General features: G+C 35.8%; 1 protein-coding gene across 1 annotated transcript; it reads right to left on the minus strand.

Annotated features, from left to right (window-relative positions):
* Positions 1–21,830: 21,830 nt before the first annotated feature.
* On the minus strand, positions 21,831–22,685 carry LOC145660995 (uncharacterized). Its single transcript, XM_081726435.1, has one exon. The coding sequence runs from the start codon at positions 22,683–22,685 to the stop codon at positions 21,831–21,833; it is 855 nt and encodes a 284-aa protein (XP_081582561.1).
* Between the last annotated feature and the right edge of the window lie 546 nt (positions 22,686–23,231).

Raw genomic sequence — 23,231 nt, forward strand, 5'->3', positions numbered from 1 at the left:
ATGTGTGTGTGTGTGTGTGTATGTGTGTGTGTGTGCGTTGGTGAACCCGCCAATCTTTGTAGGTCGATCGGCTACAGAGCAGCACTCTGAGCAATTTTTGCAAAGCGAGCATTTTTTAGTGGTTGCTCGAAAAGTTTTTTACTTTTAACGCGTGCAGGACCATTATAGGGGCCCCCCCGCGAGTTCTTTTGCCTCCGCTCGTTTATACGGATACAGCCGGTTTGTGTGTGTAAAGTGTGTGCTCAGACTGAAAAATTTCGTTTCTCGATCGGTGTGTATTCCGACGCAGTGCCATCTACGTGTGTATTCCAAGCAGGAACTAGAGCAATTCAAACTCCCAACGGCTGCGTTCACCATTGTTGCCAATCAAGTATTTGTTGAAACGTTAAAGAAAAATAGCAACTATAGCAAGGATTTTTTCACAGTAAGAACTCGGATATGAATATTACGTAAAAATAACCCTATGCCTAAAATGAGAGGGAGAGGGGAGCTGAGGAGAGGGAGAGGGGAGGGAGACGTGTGTATATAAAAATATATCTATATATATAAAATTGAAAATCACTATGTTTATGACTTTAAATCTGCTGAACCGCTTGATCGATCTCGATCAAATTTGTAACATGGATGAGGTTCAAGGCCGGGCTGGTTTTAGGCTATTCACTTGGATTGTAGAAGTGAGCGGGGAGGGGGAATGGGTATAAAAATAAATAAAACTTAATAACTCCCGAACCACTCAACCGATCTTGATCAAATTTTCAACATAGATTAGGTTTAGGCCTGGAATTTTTTCTATAATTTTAAATTGACTGAGCAACGTATGGGAGGAGGAGGGGGAGGTATATAAAAATCAATTTATATAAGACTGAAAGTGACTATTTTTGTAACTTAATAAATCTTGAACTATCCGACCGATCTCACTCAGAGTTTCAACATACATGAGATTCGGATCTGGAAATATTTTTGTAATTTCACTTTAACGGTAGATTCTAGGGAAGGGGGGGGGGAGGGGGACATGAATAAAAATTAATAAAACTAATAACTTTTGAACCACACAACCAATCTCGATCAAATTTTCAACATGTATGAGGGTCGGGCCTTGGGTGCTTTTTATCGTTTCACTATGACGAGCCAGTATAGAGGAGGGGGAGGGGGAGTTGAGTTGATTTTAGTTTAGCGTCCCTTTCAGCAGCGAGGCTATACGAGACGTGGACCTACTGATTAACGTGGAATCCGAACCACATGAGCTCCCGCCGGGAATCGAACCCGGGTCTCCCACGCCAAAGGGGGAGGGGGAGATATATGTAAAAAAAAATGACTGTCTTTGTGACTTCATCACTCTTGAATCACCCGACCAATCTCAATCAAATTTTCAACATGCATAAGGTTCGGATGTGGAAACATTTTTGTAATTTCACTTTAACGGTAGATCCTAGGGAAGGGGGTTCGGAGGGGGACATGAAAAAAACTAATAACTTTTGAACCACCCAACCAATCTCGATCAAATTTTCAACATGTATGAGGGTCGGGCCTTGGGTGCTTTTTATCGTTTCACTATGACGAGCAAGTATAGAGGAGGGGAAGGAGGAGATATATGTAAAAAATAAATAAAAATGACTGTCTTTGTGACTCCATCACTCTTGAACCACCCGACCAATCTAAATCAAATTTTCAACATGCATAAGGTTCGGATGTGGAAACATTTTTGTAATTTCACTTTAACGGTAGATCCTAGGGAAGAGGGAAAGGAGGGGAACGTATGAATAAAAACTAATAAAACTAATAACTTTTGAACCACCCAACCAATCTCGATCAAATTTTCAACATGTATCAGGGTGAGACCTTGGGTGTTTTTTATCGTTTCACTATGACGAGCCACCATAGGGGAGAGGGAGGGGGAGATATATGTAAAAAATAAAAATGACTGCCTTTGTGACGTTATCATTCTTGAACCATCCGACCGATCTCAATCAAATTTTCAACATACATGAGTTTTCGGGCAGGGATTAAGGATACTCACTTTGACGATGCAACGTAGGGGAGGGGGAAGGAGAAGAAATTTAAAAATGATCAAAATGACCAATATTAGTGTTGAATCCATAGTTTTCGGGATCGATGAGAGAAACAGTGACACTTCTGATGCTGTAACAATCCAAGTTCAGCCCTGATAGTTGAGGAGGGGGAAGTTGCAACGTAGGGGAGGGAATAAACATTAAAAATGGCTAATATTAGTGATCGGAAATGGCTAATATTAGTGTCGAATCCATAGTTTTAGGATTTGCTGAGATTAACAGTGACAATTTTGACGCCGTGTGCCGCAGCACGGTTGAGGGGAGGAGGAGTTGTATATAATAATGATTGAAAATGACCAATATTAGTGTCTAATCCATAGTTTTCGGGATCATTATGATGAACAGAGACATTTCCGATCCGGTTTAAATCCAAAATCAGCTCCACAAGTTGAAGAAGGGGGAGAAAGAGATATATTAAAAATGGTCGAATATGTCCACTATCAGTAGAATTTATAGTTTTCTGGGTCGCTTAGATGAGCAGTGATACTTTCGATCCCGTTTAAATTCAGATTCAAACCTTCAACTTGGTTGAGGGGGAGTAAAACGTTTAAAAATGGTCGAAAATGACAGATATTAGTGCTCAATCCACATTTTTGGGGTCGCTCAGATGGACAGTGATACTTCCGATGACATAGGCCGCAACAAGGGGGAGGGGGATATAATGATTCGAAATTAGTGTTGAATCTATAGTTTCTGGGATCGCCGAGATGAACAATGACACTTCGTATGGTGTTAATTCCAAATTCAGCCGCGCGTCTTCTGAGAGGGGGAGAGGGAAATAAAAAATAACCCATATTAGTGTCGAATCCATAGTTTCCTGGGTCACTGAGATGACCGATAACACATCCAATGCCGTGCCGCACATGAAAGAAGAGGAGGGATATATATATAAATGTTCAAAATTATCCGACACTAGTGTCTGATCCGTAGTTTTTAGGGTCGCTGAGATGAAGAATGACACTTCCGATCCCGTTTGAAACCAAACTCAGCCCCGTAGCTTGGGAGATAATGAAATGATTGAAAATGATTAATATTAGCGTCGAATACGTGGTATTCGGGATCGCCGAGGTGATCAATAATCTTTCCGATGCCGTTTAATTCGATGTCATTAAAAACGAAAACAGCATATTTCACGGGTACAGAACACATGAGACACGGAATTGTGCGCATAAATTTTCATTTCACCCAGCGAAGCGGGTATATACTAGTAAAACCTCATAACTTTGGAATCACCAAACCGATCTCATTCAAGTTTTCAACATGGATGAAGTTCGGACCTGGGATGACTTTTGTCATTTTAGTTTGACGGTCCAATGTAGGGAGGGGAAGAGGGTGTATCAGACCACCAGTCTTAGACATTTTTCTCAGCTTCTAGTGCACGTAGACGCTGGAAACAAAAAATGAATGACCAAATGGTACATGAAGAATCAAATGGTGATACTTCCATATCCAGTGGCGTAGCGGGAATACACCAAGGGGGTCAACACCAAAATTTTTAATGGAAAATGGTATCAATTTCGATTTTTTAGAAGTAATATTGAAAAAGAATTAACTTTTACGGGAAACACTTTTCGTTAAATTCTACGGTTTCGGATCTACGTCTATTATTTGTTGTATTGCTACTATCAGACAACCCGGTAAACTCATTTTTCTGTTCATAGTGCACGGAGACACTTCAAACAGAAAATGAATGACTAAATCGTATCTGAATAATAAAATTGTGATACAGTGGCGTAGCGGGAATGCATCAAAGGGATTAATTCCAAATTTTTAATGGAAACTGGTATCAATTTCGACTTCTTTGAAAGTATTACTGATAAAGAAACAACTTTTACGGGAAACACTTTTCGTCATATTCTACGGTTTGGTATCTACTTATGTTATTTGTTGAATTGCCACTTCAAACCAATTGCCATCTCAGTCATTTTCCTCTGTTCGTAGTACACGCAGACACTTCAAACAACAAAAAACTGAATGACCAAATCGTACGTGAAGAATCAATGGTGATGCTTCTATATCAATTGGCGTAGCGGGGATACATCCACGGTGGTCAACTCCAAAATTTCAAATGGAAATTGGTATCAATTTCGATTTCTTTGGAAGTATTATTGAAATAGAAACAACTTTAACGGGAAACACTTATCGTTAAATTCTGCGGTTTGGGATCTACGTCTGTTATTTGAAGTTGAATTGCTACTATCAGTCCACCGGCACAGGCATTTTTCTCTGTTCGTAGTGCACGTAGACACTTCAAAAAAAAAGGATTCAAACTGGACCAGTAGTGTGCGTTGTGTATGCTGACATCTCCATTACTATTGAAGGTTGCTACATCCGTCCACAGAATGTCCCGGTGGAAACATGGGTTTCCTGGCACTCATCCACTGACAAAACTAGACGGATATGTAAATCTTGTTCTCGGAGTTCGTGATTCAGATGAACATGGTCAAAATGGAGCACGTTGTTGAGCAGAATCCTCCAAACCGTCATGTTGCTTATCGCAGCATCCCTGGCGAATTGTGTTTTCGAGATTTGGGGAACCACATGGACTGCAGCAAGGATGCCGGGAGACCGTTTATCCTAAACACGGCGCTTGATCTGCTGACGTCTTTTGTGTTGAGAAGGGACATGCCCAGTCCTCTGCACACCAAGTGCAAGACGAAACGCTTTCCTCGACTGCCCAGCACGATTGAGAAACCGTTGATCATATAGCCGCGCAGCCTCGCGATAATTCTCCCGACTTCACTCAATACTATTAACATATCAAAAGCTACGATAATCGAAAACATCGTTTGAGTTCCCACAAGCACACGAAATAATAGGCAATAGGAGCCGAAATCAACAAACATTCAACACTTTATCTTTCAACTACAAACAACAAATATTCAACTGTTTTATATCAGAACTTTTTTCGTTTTCTTCTCTTCTTCTACTTTGTCAGATGGCACTTCATTAATGTATTTTTCGCTACTAATAACCATCATACAAAAATTTCTCCCTTTTCACTCTTTTTGCAGCTTCTTTCCCTCTTAACCCCCGTCTTCACCTGTATCTCATTCTTATGTGCAGGTGTAGCTTTGGCGCACGACACTTTGAACTATTTACATGTAAAATTCAATTCTTTGTATGGATAGGCATGTTTATAAGGAACAAATGGCGACAGAATGAAATACAAAGTAATACTCTGTATTATAGGTTTACAAGTGTAGTGTTCTGGTATAAAATGATCACAAGTGATTTACGCCGGATATAATAAGTGAGTGTATATAAAAGATGGCACTATTAGATGTTATTTTCCACTGGCAGCATATTTTTGCACAATGTAAAAAACCTGTATTTTATATGTTCAAGTGCAACGTTACTGGAAAAAAAATTACAAGTGCTATTGAAATTCGTACCATTGACAAAACCCATTCCTTTCCATCTTGGCTTGCGCGCATATCCCCGACTGCTGACAGACTTGTTCCTTTCGGACGCACTCCCGCGCTAGCGTACGGACCCACCAGCTTTATTCTTCCCTGACCTGAGTGGATAGCATTCGTGTTTTAATGGCCACCTAAGGCAGGTTGGTTTGAGTTTTTGCACTATAATATTTAATTATTCATCCCTGTATTTTATCTATGCCAAGTGAGACATTTTCATGTCGCCAAGGGAAACCTTTTAGGGGATAATAAGAAGGAAATTAGTAAAAGAATTATAAGTTTTAACAATTGTTTCTAGTGGTGCGCCAAAAGTAAACTTGTACGCATTCCTTTTCTCTCTGACTCTCTTTTTCACCTGTGTCTCAACGGTTTGCTTTAATTCATCAGACTTCCATCCATCATCTTTTTGTATCATTTCTTTATACTTATCCTCTACATCTTTTTTCTTGACTAATCCCTTTATATCTTCGCCTTCTCTTTTATTTTTACACATTCTTATTATTTTACTATCTACATTTCTGTATTGTTTTCTTCTGTTTCTTTCTTTCGTAACTTTATTTTCTGTTCTCACCTGTTTACCATATTTGTTTTGGACTTCTATTATTTGTATTCTTTCCTTCTATTATTGTTGACCTTGTACGTATTCCCTGACTCATACTAAGGTATTCCATTTCTACTACCTGTTTGTCGGTGTGTCTACAGACCTGATTCCTCTGTTATCGATTTTCTGGTTCAAGATTCTCGTGTTTAACCTCTGAATTTCGTTTTACCAATTAAATTCGATTAATTACTAGTGAACATATTTTCTTATCTGTATTGGCTACCTGAATGGAGCTTAACATAAAATCTCCACTGAACTAAAATTTCGTTCATCTTCTACATTCGTATTTGCTTCTGTCATCTAATTCTTCTGTAATTCAGTAAGGATGAAGATCTTGTCTTCCTTCTGAATATCTTCATCAGGCAACTCATTGATTCTTCTTATGTACCTATTTGTATACCTTTTGGACAATATTGTGCAAAATGATTATATTCGTTGCAATTTCTACATTGTGCGCTCCTAGCTGAACATTGATATTCAAAATGTTTCCCACATACTAGTCAACCATATTGATAACATCCATATTTTCCTGTGATTGTTTCAGAACGAAATCTATTCATATTATGTAGTTTGTCTTGGTAGATTTTTGTACCTTTCGTTGATCTGTTGCGGCATTCAGTTGTAGCGAAAAAAAAATGCTTTTGTACACTGATTTAACAATGCACATCGCATAGATATAGCAAATCATGTAGCATTGCTGGAAAGGGAAGTAACCTTGTTTTGTGAATTTTATCCAAGAGTAGAAAAAATGAATCTAGCTGCTCTCACTCTATTATTGATCTTCATTTGGCCTAATTATCTGTTCTATACTAGCAGGCTGAGTTAAATGGATACAAAATCTTTGAAAAGATGGTCGTCCCTGCATCAGGAATCATAAAATTCGTAGTGGCGTAACAAGACGAAAGAGTGATGTAAGAGAGCACTGCCTCCTCCAATTTCAGGAGGGGAGTTGACTGGTGTCCAACTTTTTGTTTTGCACAAATTAGTACCTAACTCAAGAGTGCTAAGCATTTTCTGAAAGTAAACCTGGCAAGATAAACATGTATTAGTTTACATTTTTATGGGAAAGGAGGTAGCCCCAGACATTTTAACACATTGAAGTGCCTCTTGGTAAAAAGATATAAAATTGCCACGAAATAACCCTGAAATATGGAATGTGAACTTTATTAACAAACTGAAGATATCGACATAAATGCCAAAATAATGAAATAAACAAATGACAACACAGATCGCTAAATTTAACATATTTGGAATATTGGCGAGCACTAACGAACACGTAAGATAATTGAAAAACATCATATTCTACACATAGAAGGAACAATAAGAAAACCTACCCACGAAGCTAACAATGGTAACGTGTGGAATGATATCTGTTGATTTAATTGAGGTGCCGTTTCATGTACCCAGCCATCGCAGAATTCACACTACACCCAGCCTTCATTGAACGTTTCACCACAAATTATGAATTCAGTGATGCTTTCCTGTTAATATTTTCTCGTAGTCCGTGTGGTGGTTCATTAGCTTCTTGTTACGTTACTTTGCTACTTCGTTTGCTGAAGTCACTTTTTCTTTCAATTTGCCTCATATGGTATCGAAATCTACCCAGTTCTGGTGCGTGACGCTAAATGCCTCTTGCGATTTACCGGCAATGATTATAACTGTTCACTAATGGAGAGCACTTTATTAGTTGATGAACGATAAGATTCTGATTTCTCGGGCATATGTGGAGAACTAGATTCCCTGCAGACGATAAACAAGAAGTACCCCCCTTTTCCTCAACCCCTACCGAAGTTGAACATTGTGGGTGTTCACAGGTAGGTCTAGTGTATCACCTTACGACACGAATCAAGTTTCTGGACAGATAGTTGTGTCTGTAAATATCTGAGGGTTAAGTAAATATATTCCGGTGCACGCAAATCTATTGAGAGCAGTGTCCATGCGACCCACGTTTCAATATGCCTCTGAAACAAGTTTAAAGCCGTAAATTAGTTTGAAATAAATAATTGCTAGCTTATTCTCAGATCAGTGCTATGGTTGCAACGAAAGTAATGTTTTTGCCTCTACCGAAATCGATGGTGATAAGTAGCTTAAGATTAAAAGATAAAATCTTCTATCCCACAACGGCCTAGGGTGGTGATTTAAATGATATCTTTCTTACTCATCGTAGTTTCAGGAGATAGTGTAGTTGTATCTCTTTGTTTATTGCAGCCTCTAGGGTAGGTAGTTAAAGAAATACTCCTTTGCCTATTACGGCTTCAGAAGTTGGATTTGAGGAAATCTCCGTAACACAAAACGATCTCAGGAATAGTTTAAGAAGATTAGCGACAAGCACTGGAATTTATTCTTATGTCCATTTGAGATCTTCTTTTATGGCTGTCCTCTGAAGGGGAAGTTCGTGAGGAGAGGGTTGACCATCTTCGATTTCCTTCGGAACAACTTCGCGTCTTTCTTGTATCCTCTTTCCACCGTCTGTTGGTGATTATGTTTTCAACAGGAAACACGTGCTCGTTAATGAAGCATGCTTTATGGTAGTTGCCTACACCTGAGGCACGGAACCTTACAGCTCCAACACCAGGAACAGAATCCATAAGATCATTTGAAAAATACAAATATTGCTATGGAAACATTTGTTAAAAAAGATTCTATTTTCATGGCAAAATCCTTATGTGCCAGTAAGTAGGAGCATAAGCCCGTAAAACTTTGCAAAATTCTCTTTTGGTGGAATCTTGAATGCTGTTTTTTGGTTTCTTGGAGAGATTTTAATAGAATTGCCTGATACTAAATATCCGAGAGCATTCAGCTCTGACTAAAATAAATTTGTCTTAAGTGAAGCACAAATATTTCTTAATTTTTAAAATAAAATTCCGATAGCTACTGTTGAAAACTGTAGCCTCTTAGCACGATGTTATCGACAACAAGATCTTATTCGTTAATCAACGTAAAATCATCCTAGTTGCAATTAAGAGAACTTGCGTGCTAGTTTTATGACCCATCACACATATGAGAGTTTTGTAAGATTTTCTTGTGTGATTGACCTCGAAGGTCATGTATCAGGGGCTTTTCGGATGGAGCAAGATTTGGTGGTAGCTCGAGGAGAGATCTAAGGTCGTTATGTGTTTTTGCCTTTCAAAGTGTTTAACACATATTCAGTTTGGCATGGCACCCATAGATATGTATGTTTTACGCTGCTGTAAATTCAAAAAAATTCTAAAGGCGTTCGTATTTAGTTTCTTGAAAATATTCTGTGGCGAGGTGAAGTTATTATCAACTGTGGGTCGTATAATTCTAGTATTAATGAGTTCTTGAATTTGTCTGCCTGATCTCGAACATGCATTGGAACATGGAGATTTGTTCTGGAACACTGCCGATTTAGGAATTCTTATTTTGTGATTGTAGCCCCTGTAATATCCAATGCCGTTCGGAGTGTATAAAATATTTTTATATTTGTATAATAACTCGTGAATGGCCTCTTTCTGTGACTCTTCTAAATTAGGATATCAAAAACACCAATTTAATTTTTTATCTATACTTCAAAGAATTGCCAACCTCCTCTTTTTCTGTACATTTATCCTTCTATAGAACTCGCTTCCATTGTTGCAAAATATTAGTCCTGACATGCCACAAGATCCACCATTGCCGTATTTTTCCTCCTGTAATTATTCAAGAGACTGAGCTAATATATTTATGTATACACAAGTACAGTGCGACAATAATATACGGAATTGAAGTTTTTGCAAAAGAGAAATGAAAACTGCACCGAAAGCAAATATGTCTATGAGTTTCTTCGTGGCTAAGCGGTTATTGCGCGCGCCTTTGGAGTTGGAGACCCGGGTCCGATTCCCGGCAGGAGAACATGTGGTTCGGATTCCACGTTAAGCAGTAGGTTCCGTCTCATATATCCTCGCTGCTGAACTCTAAATCAACTCAAATGAAAGTATATGTCTATCAAGTGCATAGCGCAAATGTCAGTGGTCGAGCAGTAACAGAGTTACACATTATTATTATTATCATTATCATTATTATTATTATTATTATTATTGAATAGAATGTTACAGTTAGGTTTTGTTCCCTGAAGTTGGGAAAGTCAACTACGAAATTTCATAGGTAGTTATATAATGCTTATATGAAGCATTGTGTAGCATTTGAGTTCCGCAATACCTGGTAAGGTCAGTGATTGTTTGAAGCATGCCGGTAAGACAGAAAACCGAGAGAAGAATGGTGCACACGTAGAAGGCACGGATCAAGTTCTGTTAGTCACTAATTTTGGATTCAAATCGTCCCGCTATTCTCTCATTAAATTAACAGTTGAATCCTTTGGGAGCAAATGTATGGATTTTATGGAGAGATCGAAGTAGAAAAAATTCTGTAAGAGTACTGTAAGTATGTCAAGACAAACGGATGAAAAAGTTATCAAAAAAGTGAAGGCACAGATTATTGCTAACCATTCGCATTAAAATTGACAACATTGCATATTAGTATAAGCTATGGTTTGTTTCATAGTTACTACGGCTAAAACAGTAAAATAGATAAATTGATTGGATTAGTCAAATATGTTATAATATTTCAGAGAAACAGAAATTTTAAGTGATACAAGATTACGACGTTCAATAGTATATTAGTCATAGTATATGAACTAATAGTATATTAGTTCAATAGTATAATAGTATATTTGTGTGTTGTTGCTAAGTGTTAACGCAAGTAACATGATAATGTCTTAACCTTTTAAAATCCTTTCCTTGACAATTTTAAACTTACTGCCTTTTATTGTTTTATATTCTATCTTGTTTTGCAGTATTCTTGTCGTTTAGTACTTCATTTTCCACGTTATAACAAAAATATTAAATTCGATGGTACGAATAATTGAGTTGATTTTGAATTTAACGTCCCTTTCAGCAGCAAGGCTATATGAGACTTGACCTACTCATTAACATTGAATCCAAATCACATGAGCTCCCGCCGGGAATTGAATCCGGGTCTCCCATCTGGTATGAAGAATGTATCTTGTTTCGTGTTTCTTGTAGGCATATAATATTGTTCTCCCGCTGGTCTTGTAGCTAGCATGACCTTCTTTGGTCACATAGTCTCATGGTAGCATTAATAAAATATGAACTATTATTGTGGTTCTGATTCCACCTTCACCTATAAGTCTTCGTCTATTACAGCCTCGGTGCTGAAAAGAAACTCTAACTTTCATCGAACAAACAAACAAATATAACCCTACTTTAGTCTCGCCATTCCATTTCAAAATGAAATGAAATCTTACAGTTTAACGTCCCACGTTATGATGTTAGGTTAAGGGAGGCGGTGATTAAGATAAGTGAATGACGATGGAAGAATTAGTGGAATGAGAATGTGGAAGGAAATGGGAGTACTCCGAGAAAACCCATGGAAACGATGTTGTCCACCACAAACTAACTTCTCCGGGGATTGAATCAATGTGCTATTTCATTTGAAATCAAATGAAATTTCTAGTTTTATATCCCTTGATTATACTTTATAGCTTATAACAGACGGGTGATTAATGAGACTGAATGATCATGAAATAATTGGTGGAAAGGAAATGTGGAAAGAAACTGGAAGACCCAAGAAAGTCAACAGCATTAATCCATGTGTTTCATTTGCTACAAAGTTAACTAGTGTTTAAAGCAATTGCTCTAATCGCACTGCTCACGTTTACTCACTGAACTCACATTTTACACATTTTACACACATTATCTTTGTTTGTTTGTTAGTGTCTTCGTTTGTTACAGTTACTCGTTTTGCAAATACCCAGTTGGTTTGGGTGCTCATTTGTACGCATCCAGTCATGGACGAGATATTGCATTCTGATGCCTCTGGGAACGTAGCTCTATTGCCGACGCAACTTTTGGAAACGTATCAGGAAAGTAGCTTCAATACTAAAGTAGATATGAATGCATTCTCGGTTTTCCTATGGCCCAGCTCGCATACGCCTTTTGTAGGGTAGACAAACAGGGGTGTGTGCGTGTGTGTGCGCAAAGTGCAGAGAACATACATCGAGTTCGTAAAGTACAAATATCCCATTCTATTATTTAAAATTTCAATTTATTAAAAGTCATGAATATTTTCCGATTCATAAGAACATACTCCACTTATTCCTGCATCGTTGTTTAGCCATAAAATTTATTAGTAATAAATATTGTCTTAAAAAGTTTCAAGAAGTGAAAATCTAACTATTCTTTATTTTAAGAAAGTTTCAAAAACTTCAATGCGTTCTTCCCTCAGAATCCACCTTTGATCTTACAATATTAAATTTCGTCAGTTTAATACGCATAAGACGGTTTTCTCATAGCTTTACTACTTTTATAGATTTACATACTGAAACATTTATAAATAAGTAGATATAATATAAAGTGCCTGCTGTAAATTTTTGACTACCCAAAATTCGAGTTTAAGTAACTCATGAAAGTAAATACTGACCATTTTCTGGAAGCTAATAAGGAAGCTGATTATTGTAGTTGTTCTTCCAATAAAATAATAAATTGGAACATAAAAAGCAGCACTATTAGCGCTGCGTTCTACATACACAATAATAGTAGTTTTACAATACAAATATCTGCTCTAAGATGTTGATTATACAAAATTCCAATATTGAAATTATAATTTTCGAGTGTTAAACACAATGAAATCTTTTTTTCTTACTTTCTATTACAAAAATAATCTACATAAGGAACTTTTATGTAGTTATTTCATTACATAGGCAGACTGACATGTGAAATTTTCTGTGAGTAGTGAAATTTTCTGTTTCTGAAATTGATAAATTCACAAAGATTTCTTTTCAATTTCTTGTTACATTTTACGTATTGGAATGGGATATTTGTTCTCTACGAACTCGATGTTCGTTCCCTGCACTTTACACACACATACAGAGAGAGAGGGAGAGAGAGAGAGAGAGAGAGAGAAACACTGTGTATTTTTACTTCCCAACTTGAAATAGAAAATTTTCTGGTTTCCGAAAGTAATTGGAAAATGATAATTTGTTGCTCTCTAACTTTCCTCTACAGGAATTGAATTTTATAGCTGAATGTGCAGTTAAATACAGTGGAAAATTATCCACCTAACATCACTATACATAATATCCAAAATTCTCCGGAGAAAAGTTTTTTCACTTGTTTCTACATCGTGATGAAAATTTTCCGACTCATGAAAATTCCTTTCACTTGTTTCTACAGAGCAATAAATCTTTCCGATTCACAAAAAGTTGTTTTACTTTTTGCTTCAAAATGATGAACATTTTCCGACTCATAAAAAGTTCTTCAATTTTTCCATACAAGACAGAAAACATTTCGATTCATGAACAATTGTTTAACTTGTTCCTATATAGCAGAGCCCTGCATACCCAGGCCCGAAGACGGCCCGGCCCGACCCGAATGGATCTGAATTCTGTGCCCGGCTCGAGCCGGGCTCTAACCGGGCCGGGCACATTTCGGGCCGAGCCGAGCCGGCCCGACTCGGCCCGAACACTGTGAAAGACGGATCGGAAACTAATGTTGGCAGCCTGTGTTAATCGTAATGTGTTTGGCATGGGCGGCGATTAGGGGGGGCAAAGGGGGGCAGTTGCCCCCGCACTTTTTTTAAGTAACCAATTAATGTATATAGTTTCATTTGGAAATGTAACGATTTTGTATGTGTTACTGATTAATAGGAAAAAATGCTGCCATATAATATTTGCTGTTGCGTGAATACGTATTGGTTGTCTTCCCGTGGAGTAAAGAAAGCTACAGTAATTGCGTTTTAATCGCCACAGAAAATAACCCCAAAAAAATAACCTATTGGAGCACAATTTCAGCATACTTTCATTTCTTCTTACAAGGGCTCGATATGTTAGTGAGCCGCTTTGAATCTAATCGAAAGAACATTATGCAAAAAAGTAAGGCCTATTTCACAAGTTATTCTTTAATTGCACAAAAATTGACAGTTCCTAAAATGTCTTTTCTTCTTTCTAAAGTAAGGAATATCGATTAAAAAGAGCGTGATAAGAAACAGCTTCTAGCTTTTCCATTGTTTTGTAACGAGTGAAGTGTTGTGTTTAAGGATGTACGAGTGTATATACAATAAAATTTAGTAAATTGAACATAATTCTAGATTTTAAGTTTATTTTGTATAACTGAAGTGTGGATTGTAAGTATTGTTGTGTTTTGATGTGTTCCAAGAAAGTGAAATCTGCACCTAATGGCAACGAACATATTTCAAGATGTTGCAAAAGCAAATATTTCTTTAAATGTCGTAGCATATGCTTGTAGTATTTACTGTCTTTCATTTTCTAAGAGTAATAACATACATTTAATAGCATGTGTGGAATTAAATATTAAGTTTTTCATTAATCCTCAGTTTCAATATAACTTTTGCAAAACGAGCATCATTATTCATTACTATGATTAATATTATCCTTTCTATTTATTTGTTTTGCAAATTTATTTAATAATCTGATCACACAATTTTCCAGACAGAATTTTAAGATGTTCATGAGCAAGGAATCAAATCTCTTCTTACACTTTCGTTGTTCAAGAGTACAAAGGGCTAGTATCTACTTGCGTTGTTCTTCTCAATTTACTTAATAAACTATTATATACGATATACGGTATTTTAACTGAAAATATAGTATCCTATTAGTTATACAACCTTTCGTCAAACAAAATGTTAGAAATAACCAGGAAAACTAACATTTATATACAAATATTCAGATCATGTCTTGCCCCCTCACTTTTAACGTCCAACCGCCGCCACTGGTGTTTGGGAAATTAACTCTTTATTCAAAACTGTAAAGTACTGTACTTCTACTACTCTTATTACTACTACTACTACTACTGCTATTATTATTATTATTATTATTATTATTATTATTATTATTATTATTATTATTATTATTATTATTATTATTATTATTATTATTATTATTACTTCTACTACTACAACTGCTACGAGCGTCAGAGTTGACATGTCTGGTGGTACATACTTTACAATCTAAGTACAGAAAAAATCGAAGAAATACTAGTTATTATGGCCAGTCTGCGTAGTCTGGCCAGTAGAATGCATTCACATCTGGTGCTAGAGGTCGTCGGATCGATCCCTCCTCGTGTTATGTGAGCTTTGTTGTGGACAAAAATCGTGAGCGTGGGAGTTTTTGGATTAGACCGTTTTCGTCCACTGTCTTCATGCCACCAATTCATCCATCATCATTCATACGTCTTGAGCCGTAATTGCCTAAAGAACATATGAGAAAGTCAAGTCCTTGACCTACTAATTAGAATTTGTTCCGCTACATTAGACCACGGAGGCCGAAACCATGAACTGGCGTGTTCATAAGATTAGCGCAATTTGTAGTAATGTTCAATTAGCACGGCAGATTCCAAATCATATTACATGTTGTTGTATTCTTTATAATTCGGTGCTACAATAATAATAACAAAAAACAATGATCAAATAAATCACCCAGACCCCAGGATCGATTAAGTGTTCCTGGATCGGTGCGTAACAAGTAAATAACAGAGCTATATGACGGAATGCGAGGCAGTAAATCAAAACAAAATCCACACATATCATTGTTGATCAAAAAATACCTCAAAAGTCCCCTGAATGAAAAATGTATAGATATCAGCTATCAAAAATGCCTCTTAACATCACATATAATAGAAGGGATAGTTGATATTAAGAAAATGAAAATATAAAGTTTCCTAAGAAACCAATAGTGCAAAATGAACATCGCTTTACTGTATGTCCTTGTACGCATCGAATAGCACGGAAACAGATTCAACAGTTTCAGGCTTTAGAGCATTTCTCCGTTCCTGAGTACTAAAATCTCTTTCAGTAGACGCACTAGAAGCAGGGATGACGAGATACTGACGCGTTAATTTACACAATTTTGGTAATGTTTGTTCTTGTTGCTTCCACCACTGCAGTATATCTAGTTCTCTTACACATGATGACATGTTGAGGTAGATGTCTACTTCATCATCAAATTCACCAGAGACTGAATGTCTATCTTCCCAATCCATTAGTTTATTCTTCTTGGTAGGTGGTTCCAAGTTATGCCAACTAGCCTAAAGGAGACGATGGTGAGAAATAAATGAAATAGTGGAGTAAATAAAGTGGAAGGAAACAGGAGAACGCCGCGAACCCCCCACACGGTGTTTGTCCACCACAAAGTTCACTTGGCGAGAGCTCGGATCAGACCAGGGACCCCATACACCAGAGGTGAACGCTCAACCGCTGAGCCACCGTTCCAGGAACACCTAATCGACCCTGGCGATTTGGTGATTTATTTGATCATTATATTTTGTTATATTTGTAGCATCATACTATAAACAATACATGAACATGTAACACCATTCGATATTTGCCTTGCTAATTGAACATTACTACAAATTGCACTGATGTTACGAGCACGCCAGTTTATGGTTTTGCCCTCCGTGGGCCAATGGTAGCGTACCAAATTCTACTTACTAGGTCAAGTACTTGACTTTACCATACGTTCTTTAGGTAACTACGGCTCAGGCTGAATGGATGATGATGGGATGAATTGGTGGAAAGAAAACAGTGGGAGGAAGCGGGACCACCCCAGAAACTCCCATGCACACGATGTTTGTCCACAACAAAGCTCACATAGCATGAGCAGAGATTGATCCGACGACCTCTAGCACCAGATGTGAGTGATTTTTCTATTGAGCCACTATTCTCCCTCGTAGATCAAGCATCGGTTCACATTCTACGCAGACCGGCCATAATAACTAGCATTTCTCAATTTTATTCTGTACTTAGAAGGTAAATTCGGTACCATCAGACATGTCAACTCTGACGCGAAGTCGTAGCACTTGTAGTAGTATTAGCAGTGGTCGTAGTAGTAATAGTAGAAGTAGTAATAGTAGTAGTAGAAGTAGTAATAGTAATAGTATTACCAGTACATCACAGTCTTGAATAAAGAGTCAGTTTCCCAAACACATTACGATTAACATAGGCTGACAGTAAGACCGTACAAACACGGCAAAAATAGAGGTAGTGGAGGACATTAAAAAAACAAATAGGCTGACAACATTAGTTTCCGAACCGTCTTTCAGACTATCGGGCCGAGCCGGGCCTGCCCGAAATGTGCCCGGCCCGATTCGACCCGAAATGTGCCCGGCCCGGTTAGGGCCCGGTCCAGTTTGATATTACTTGAAACTAGTCGGGCCGGGCACCGGGCCGAATCGGGCGCGCCCGGCCCGTGCAGGGCTCTGCTATATAGTACGGAAAATTGTCTAAGCCACGAAATTTGTCAGATTCTTTAAACGATTTTTCACTTTTTAACATTTCTATACATGATTTCAATCAATTTTTTGAATACTGAGGAACTGTTACTTCATGACTGATATTTGTTAAGAACAGAAAATTTTTCGGAAAAATAAAGCAGAAAATTTTCCACCTCACATTACGGCTAAACACGATGTAGGAATAAGTGGAGTATGTTTTTATGAATCGGAAAATTTTTCGGAAATTTTTCATCACTGGTTTACATTATGCTGTCTAGGAAAACACTTAAAACAAGTGAAAAAAATTACTCCAGTGGCGTTGGAGGGGGGAAGGCACGAACCACTATCTTTCGATTACTAGCCGCGTGCTCTTCCGACTTGGTCACGGATGCGATGAAGAAAACGTCGTTTGTAGAGGGATAAATGGTGAGGTCTTTTGAACTTGGCTAATCAGAGTGCTCCTTTAAGACGCGTATATTCGACGATAACCGTTCGGGATAAGATATAATCTTCTCGCCATGTAATTTTATGACAAAATGACGACTGTCTATTTACTTTATTTTATAGTTCTTCCATATTAACTTTCAAATGATTGGCGACAGCCATCTAATAAAGTTGATGCGTTTGTTGCTTCTAGTACACAATCGCTTAGAAAAAGAAGCAATAAATGCATCAAATGTGGGAGATGAAATTTTGCGTATACCTGGATTTGTTTAAGTATTTCTTTCTACTGTGTTTGTTTGTAGCTTCAATTCATAAGCCTTTATAATTAGATGCCCAACATATTTGGCAATCACGCAGAAAACAACACCGAAGATTCTACACTTGTGTTAATTTAACACAGGTTGTGTGTCATTGCAACTACCGGCATTTGACACACAACTCCAAATGAAGAGTGAGTTTTTCTAACCATTTGTTTGTGTTATATTGTAACACAATCGTGTTAACACATACGTATTTCGTTGACATAACACAACGATTTTTTTACAGTGTACACTATTATCATACTTACATGAAGGTAGACTATGTTACATTTAGAAACATACATTGTATTTGTTATTATCGGCACACTGTAAAATTTATTATCCCTTATTTATTTATTTATTATTTATTTATTTATTTATTTATTATTGCTGCCTATTACAGGATTTTATCCCAGTTACAACAGGCTTACAAAATTAATATTACATCTACGAATGAACAAAAGAAAAAAACAAAAAGAAGAAAAAATAAATAAAAATATCCACAAGAAAACATCAGAACATATAATGGCAAAATGCTAAATGCATAGAGAGAGAGAGCAAGATGTGAATAAAATACCAGAAGGAGAAGATACACAAACTATCAAATCACATACGACCAAAAACAATAGAAAATACATTAGAAGTCTGATAAAATAATTTTTATGAGCACAGGATCAGTGAGATACTTCTAAAGTAGATTTATAAAGCCATCTTTTAGTGAAGGAGCGTAACAAAATCCATAAACCAACTTATCAAAGCAATTTTTAATATATACAATATTGTTACTAAGCAAATTCAAAATAGTAATAATAGAAGAATTATTCAAATATTGAAGACTTACATTATAATCATGTTACAATTAAATTGGCTTACATAATAAGTAGATATAGAAATATCAATACTATAGATAATCTAAACGTGGTAAAATTTTTATAAGCGATCTTATGTAGGCAACACATGGCATAGCAAAATCAATTTCAATATTATTTTGTATTAAACTGTTAAATAATCTACACATGCTTATCAAAGGTGTATTCAAATGTGCAATGGTTTTGGATCTTTTACAAATAAATGGTAATCTTGTCCTCAAACAGTTACGTGTAATATTAAAATTTAATAAATGCAAACACTCAGGACTATCAACAATTCCATTTGCTAACTTAAAAAGAAATATAAGTTGAAAATACCTTCGTCTAGCAGATAATGTTCCAACATCAAATAAACTTAGAAGAGTTGCATACGATATTTTATTTTCATAAGAGTTTACTCTATAGGTTTTGTAATATAAGTATCTCAGAAACTTATTCTGAATCCGTTCAATTTTTGCAATGTACTGCTTATAATACGGAGTCCAAACTATACTTGCATACTCAAGTTTGCTTCGTACTAGAAAATTGAATAGCATAATAATGACATATGGATTATTAAAATCTCTAGTACTTCTTATCACAAAACCTAGAGATTTGAAAGCTTCATTGACAACCTTTTCTATATGAGCGATAAAACATAATTTAGTATTTACAATGACACCCAAATCATTTACTTCCTGAACTCTATTAAGAATAGTGTTTGTTAGGGTATAATTGTAATGTACAGGGTTTCTATTTTTAGAAAATGTGATTACATTACATTTATTTATATTAAAATGTAACTTATTTTCAACACTCCATAAATAGCAGTTATTCAAATCACACTGAAGTTTCAGAACATCGTCAAGTTCTCTTATTTCTTTGTACAATTTCATGTCATCCGCATATAATAAACAGTGTGAATGTTCAAGTACAGATGGTAAATCATTAACAAATAGTAGAAAGAAGAGAGGTCCAAGATTAGAGCCTTGTGGTATACCCGAATTAACATCAAACAATGGAGAACTGTGATTATTGTACACAACATATTGTTTTCGACCATTTAAGTAGGAAGAAATTAATGATAGTAGTTGCTTTGAAAAGCCATAATTAGATAATTGTGCAAGTAATACAGCATGATCTAGCTTATCAAAGGCCTTCGCAAAATCTGTATAAATTACATCCACAGAAAAACCATTATTAAGGGAATCCGCAATAGACTGTATAAATAGAAATAAATTGGTAACGGTCGATCTCCGTGGATAAAATCCATGTTGAAAATTAGATATGTAAGGTTTAACATGGTGAAATATTCTATTATAAAGAATGTACTCAAATATTTTAGCTACTGTGGAAATTAGAGATATTGGTCTATAATTTTCAATACTCTTGGCATCTCCTTTCTTAAGTATTGGACGAATTTTACTAATCTTCCAGATTTCTGGAAATATTGAAGTTGTTAATATCAGATTATAAATGTAATTTAATGGTTTTATTAAAAGTTCTCCACATCCTTTTAATAAATAAGTTGGCAATAGATCGGGCCCACTTGATTTAGAAGATTTTAACTTTTTAATAGCCTCTTTAAGTTCACATTCAGAAATGGAATTCACCGTCAGACAATACGGTATGATTGACTTGGTATGGGGGATAATATCGTAATCAGAAGGATGAGGAGAATAAACACTTTTGAAATATTGAGCAAAGTTGTAAGCTATATCCGCATCTGTTGTAATTACTTTACCTTTAAAAGTCATATGATTTATTTCTAAATTTTGATTCTTCTTATTTTTGATATAATTCCAAAAATTTTTAGGATTATCCTTCAATGCCATTTCTGACTGATTTATATATAAAGCATACGCCCTCTTAATCAACGTTTTTGATTTTCTACGCAATTCCTTAAATCTATTTAAATTATAGTCGGAGGTTTTTATGTGTTTCCTATAATAATACTTTTCTTTCAATGTGTTAATAATTTCTGATGTAAACCAACATGGATATTGATATTTCTTAGATATTTTCTTTTTTGGCACATTTCTTTCAATACTACTATTCAAAACATCGTAAAAATAATTGACAGCTTTATCAACATCATTTATATTATATAGATGCATCCAATCTTGTAGGTCAAGTTGTTTATAAAGGTTATAAAAATTGACCTTACTAAAATTAAACAAAGTACTTGAGTTATGTTTTATGCTTGTTGTGAAATTTCCAAGATTAATATTAAAATTAAGAGATGGATGATGATTATCTTCTGTTAATAATGGAAATACATTTCTAGTTAGATTAATATCATGTCCAAAATTAGACAAAACCAAGTCCAAAGTTTTCCCGTACATATTTCTTATTAAATTATGCGATGTTAAATTATGTAAAGAAATGAAGTTTGCCAACATATTACAAACAGACCCACCCTGCAATAAATCAAAATCAGCGTCCGTAATTGATGATATATTAAAATCACCAACAACAAGCAAACTTTGATCATATATGTCATCAATTTCCTCTAATTTTTGAAAGAAATCATTATAGGTTCTTACTTGACTCTTCGGTGGAAAGTATACCAATAGTATATAAAAATTTCTTCTAGTTATTGTAACTTTTAGACAAAGAACTTCAATACAATTCACTGTTATGGATACCTCAGATACACAATAATCTCTTAAAATTGCTATGAGAACACCACCGCCATTTTTGTGAGTCCTATCACACCGATAAACATTATACCTTTGGTCAATAAATTCACCATTGTATATACCCTCACACAGCCAAGTTTCAGTTAGTAATATTATGTCAAAGCTTGAAGCTGCAATATTTGTATATAGTTCTGTAAGTTTACTACGTATACCTCTAACATTCTGATAATTTAAATGTATCAAACTATGGCTTTCACTCATGTATCTATGTCAGATGTCTTACTTCCTCAACTGTGTTAAGTGTATATACAAAAGTATCATCAGCTTTCTTCTTTAGTCGGATATTACCAGCATAGTCTATCCACAAGTAGTCGTAATTTTTTTCTCTCTTAACTTTTCTTGCTTCACTAAAGACTATTCGCCTATGCAATGTAAGACTATGGTTAATATAGACAGGACCTCCAATAGATAAACCGAGATCTTTACAGGATAAATTTCTTTTGACCTTCCTTTGTTTAATAAACCTATCCTTGTCATAACGCTTAACAAATTTTAGGATGATACCTGGATTTGGCTGATTAGGTGATTTTTTCAATCTATGACATACATCGATCATATTCTCGGTTACATCAATATTAAGTGCACCACCAACCTTTTTGACTATGTCATTAACATCTTCGTTAGGTAGGAGGGGAACCCCATGAATTTCAACTGTGTTTCTCCTATTGTATTGGTCTATTTCGTCTACTTCAACTCTTAATTTATCTATTTGTTTCTTTAACAGTAAATTTTCGTTTTTCAGAACATCAATGTCGTCCTTGCATTTATTCAGTTCTTCAGTTTGACTTCTTATGAGGTTGAAGTTTTCGTCTAACTTTTCGTGTACTGCATTTAAAGATTTGCCTAACTCTTCTTCAAGTTTTTTATTGGTACCCTTAATATCGTCTATTTCATTTTTAATGCTTAGTAATAACTGATACATTTGAGTTAAAGTAGGGATTTGTTCACTCACTTCAGGTGGATTATCACTAACCAATGATTTTCGTCGCACTCTACTACAATCTTCACAACGCCAAATTTGGTCACTGACTTTCAGAAATTTAACATCCTCCTCCTTCATATTAATACAAATCCCATGAAAGAGATTCTTGCATTCCCCGCATTGTATCTTTAAATTAGTATCTTGCCTAGATATAGACTTGGAACACTTACCACAAATCCCCATTATGTATTTCTGAAGACGGAAAGACAGATATTTCCAACGCTGGCACCGGCAGAAGTAGATTTCACAGTAAAATTACACCTATTTCCAATAAGGAGTAAACTAATTCAGTCTCCTTTTGATCACTACAATGTTTATAATAAAAAATTAACTGATCGAAATATCCACGTGAGATTCACGCTGATACTTCTTTTACTATCAATAATTATATTTTATATCATTGCTCAATAATTATTGAATTAAAAATACAGTTGCTCAGTTCCGCTCACTTAAAATACCAAAAGTTGAACTAACGTCACTGTACATAAATGTAGAGTTTCCAACACTGATTCATGCTTCGTACATCCGGGAGAGTAGATTGTAAACAAAATCTTTCTCGATAGAGCAAAGTTCTTAGGAAATCACGTAAATAACTATCATTATTCTACACAAAATGAGGAAATT

This window comes from Thermobia domestica, chromosome 9 (genome assembly GCF_964235325.1).
Source record: "Thermobia domestica chromosome 9, izTheDome1.hap1.1, whole genome shotgun sequence".
NCBI classification, from domain to species: Eukaryota; Metazoa; Arthropoda; class Insecta; order Zygentoma; family Lepismatidae; genus Thermobia; species Thermobia domestica.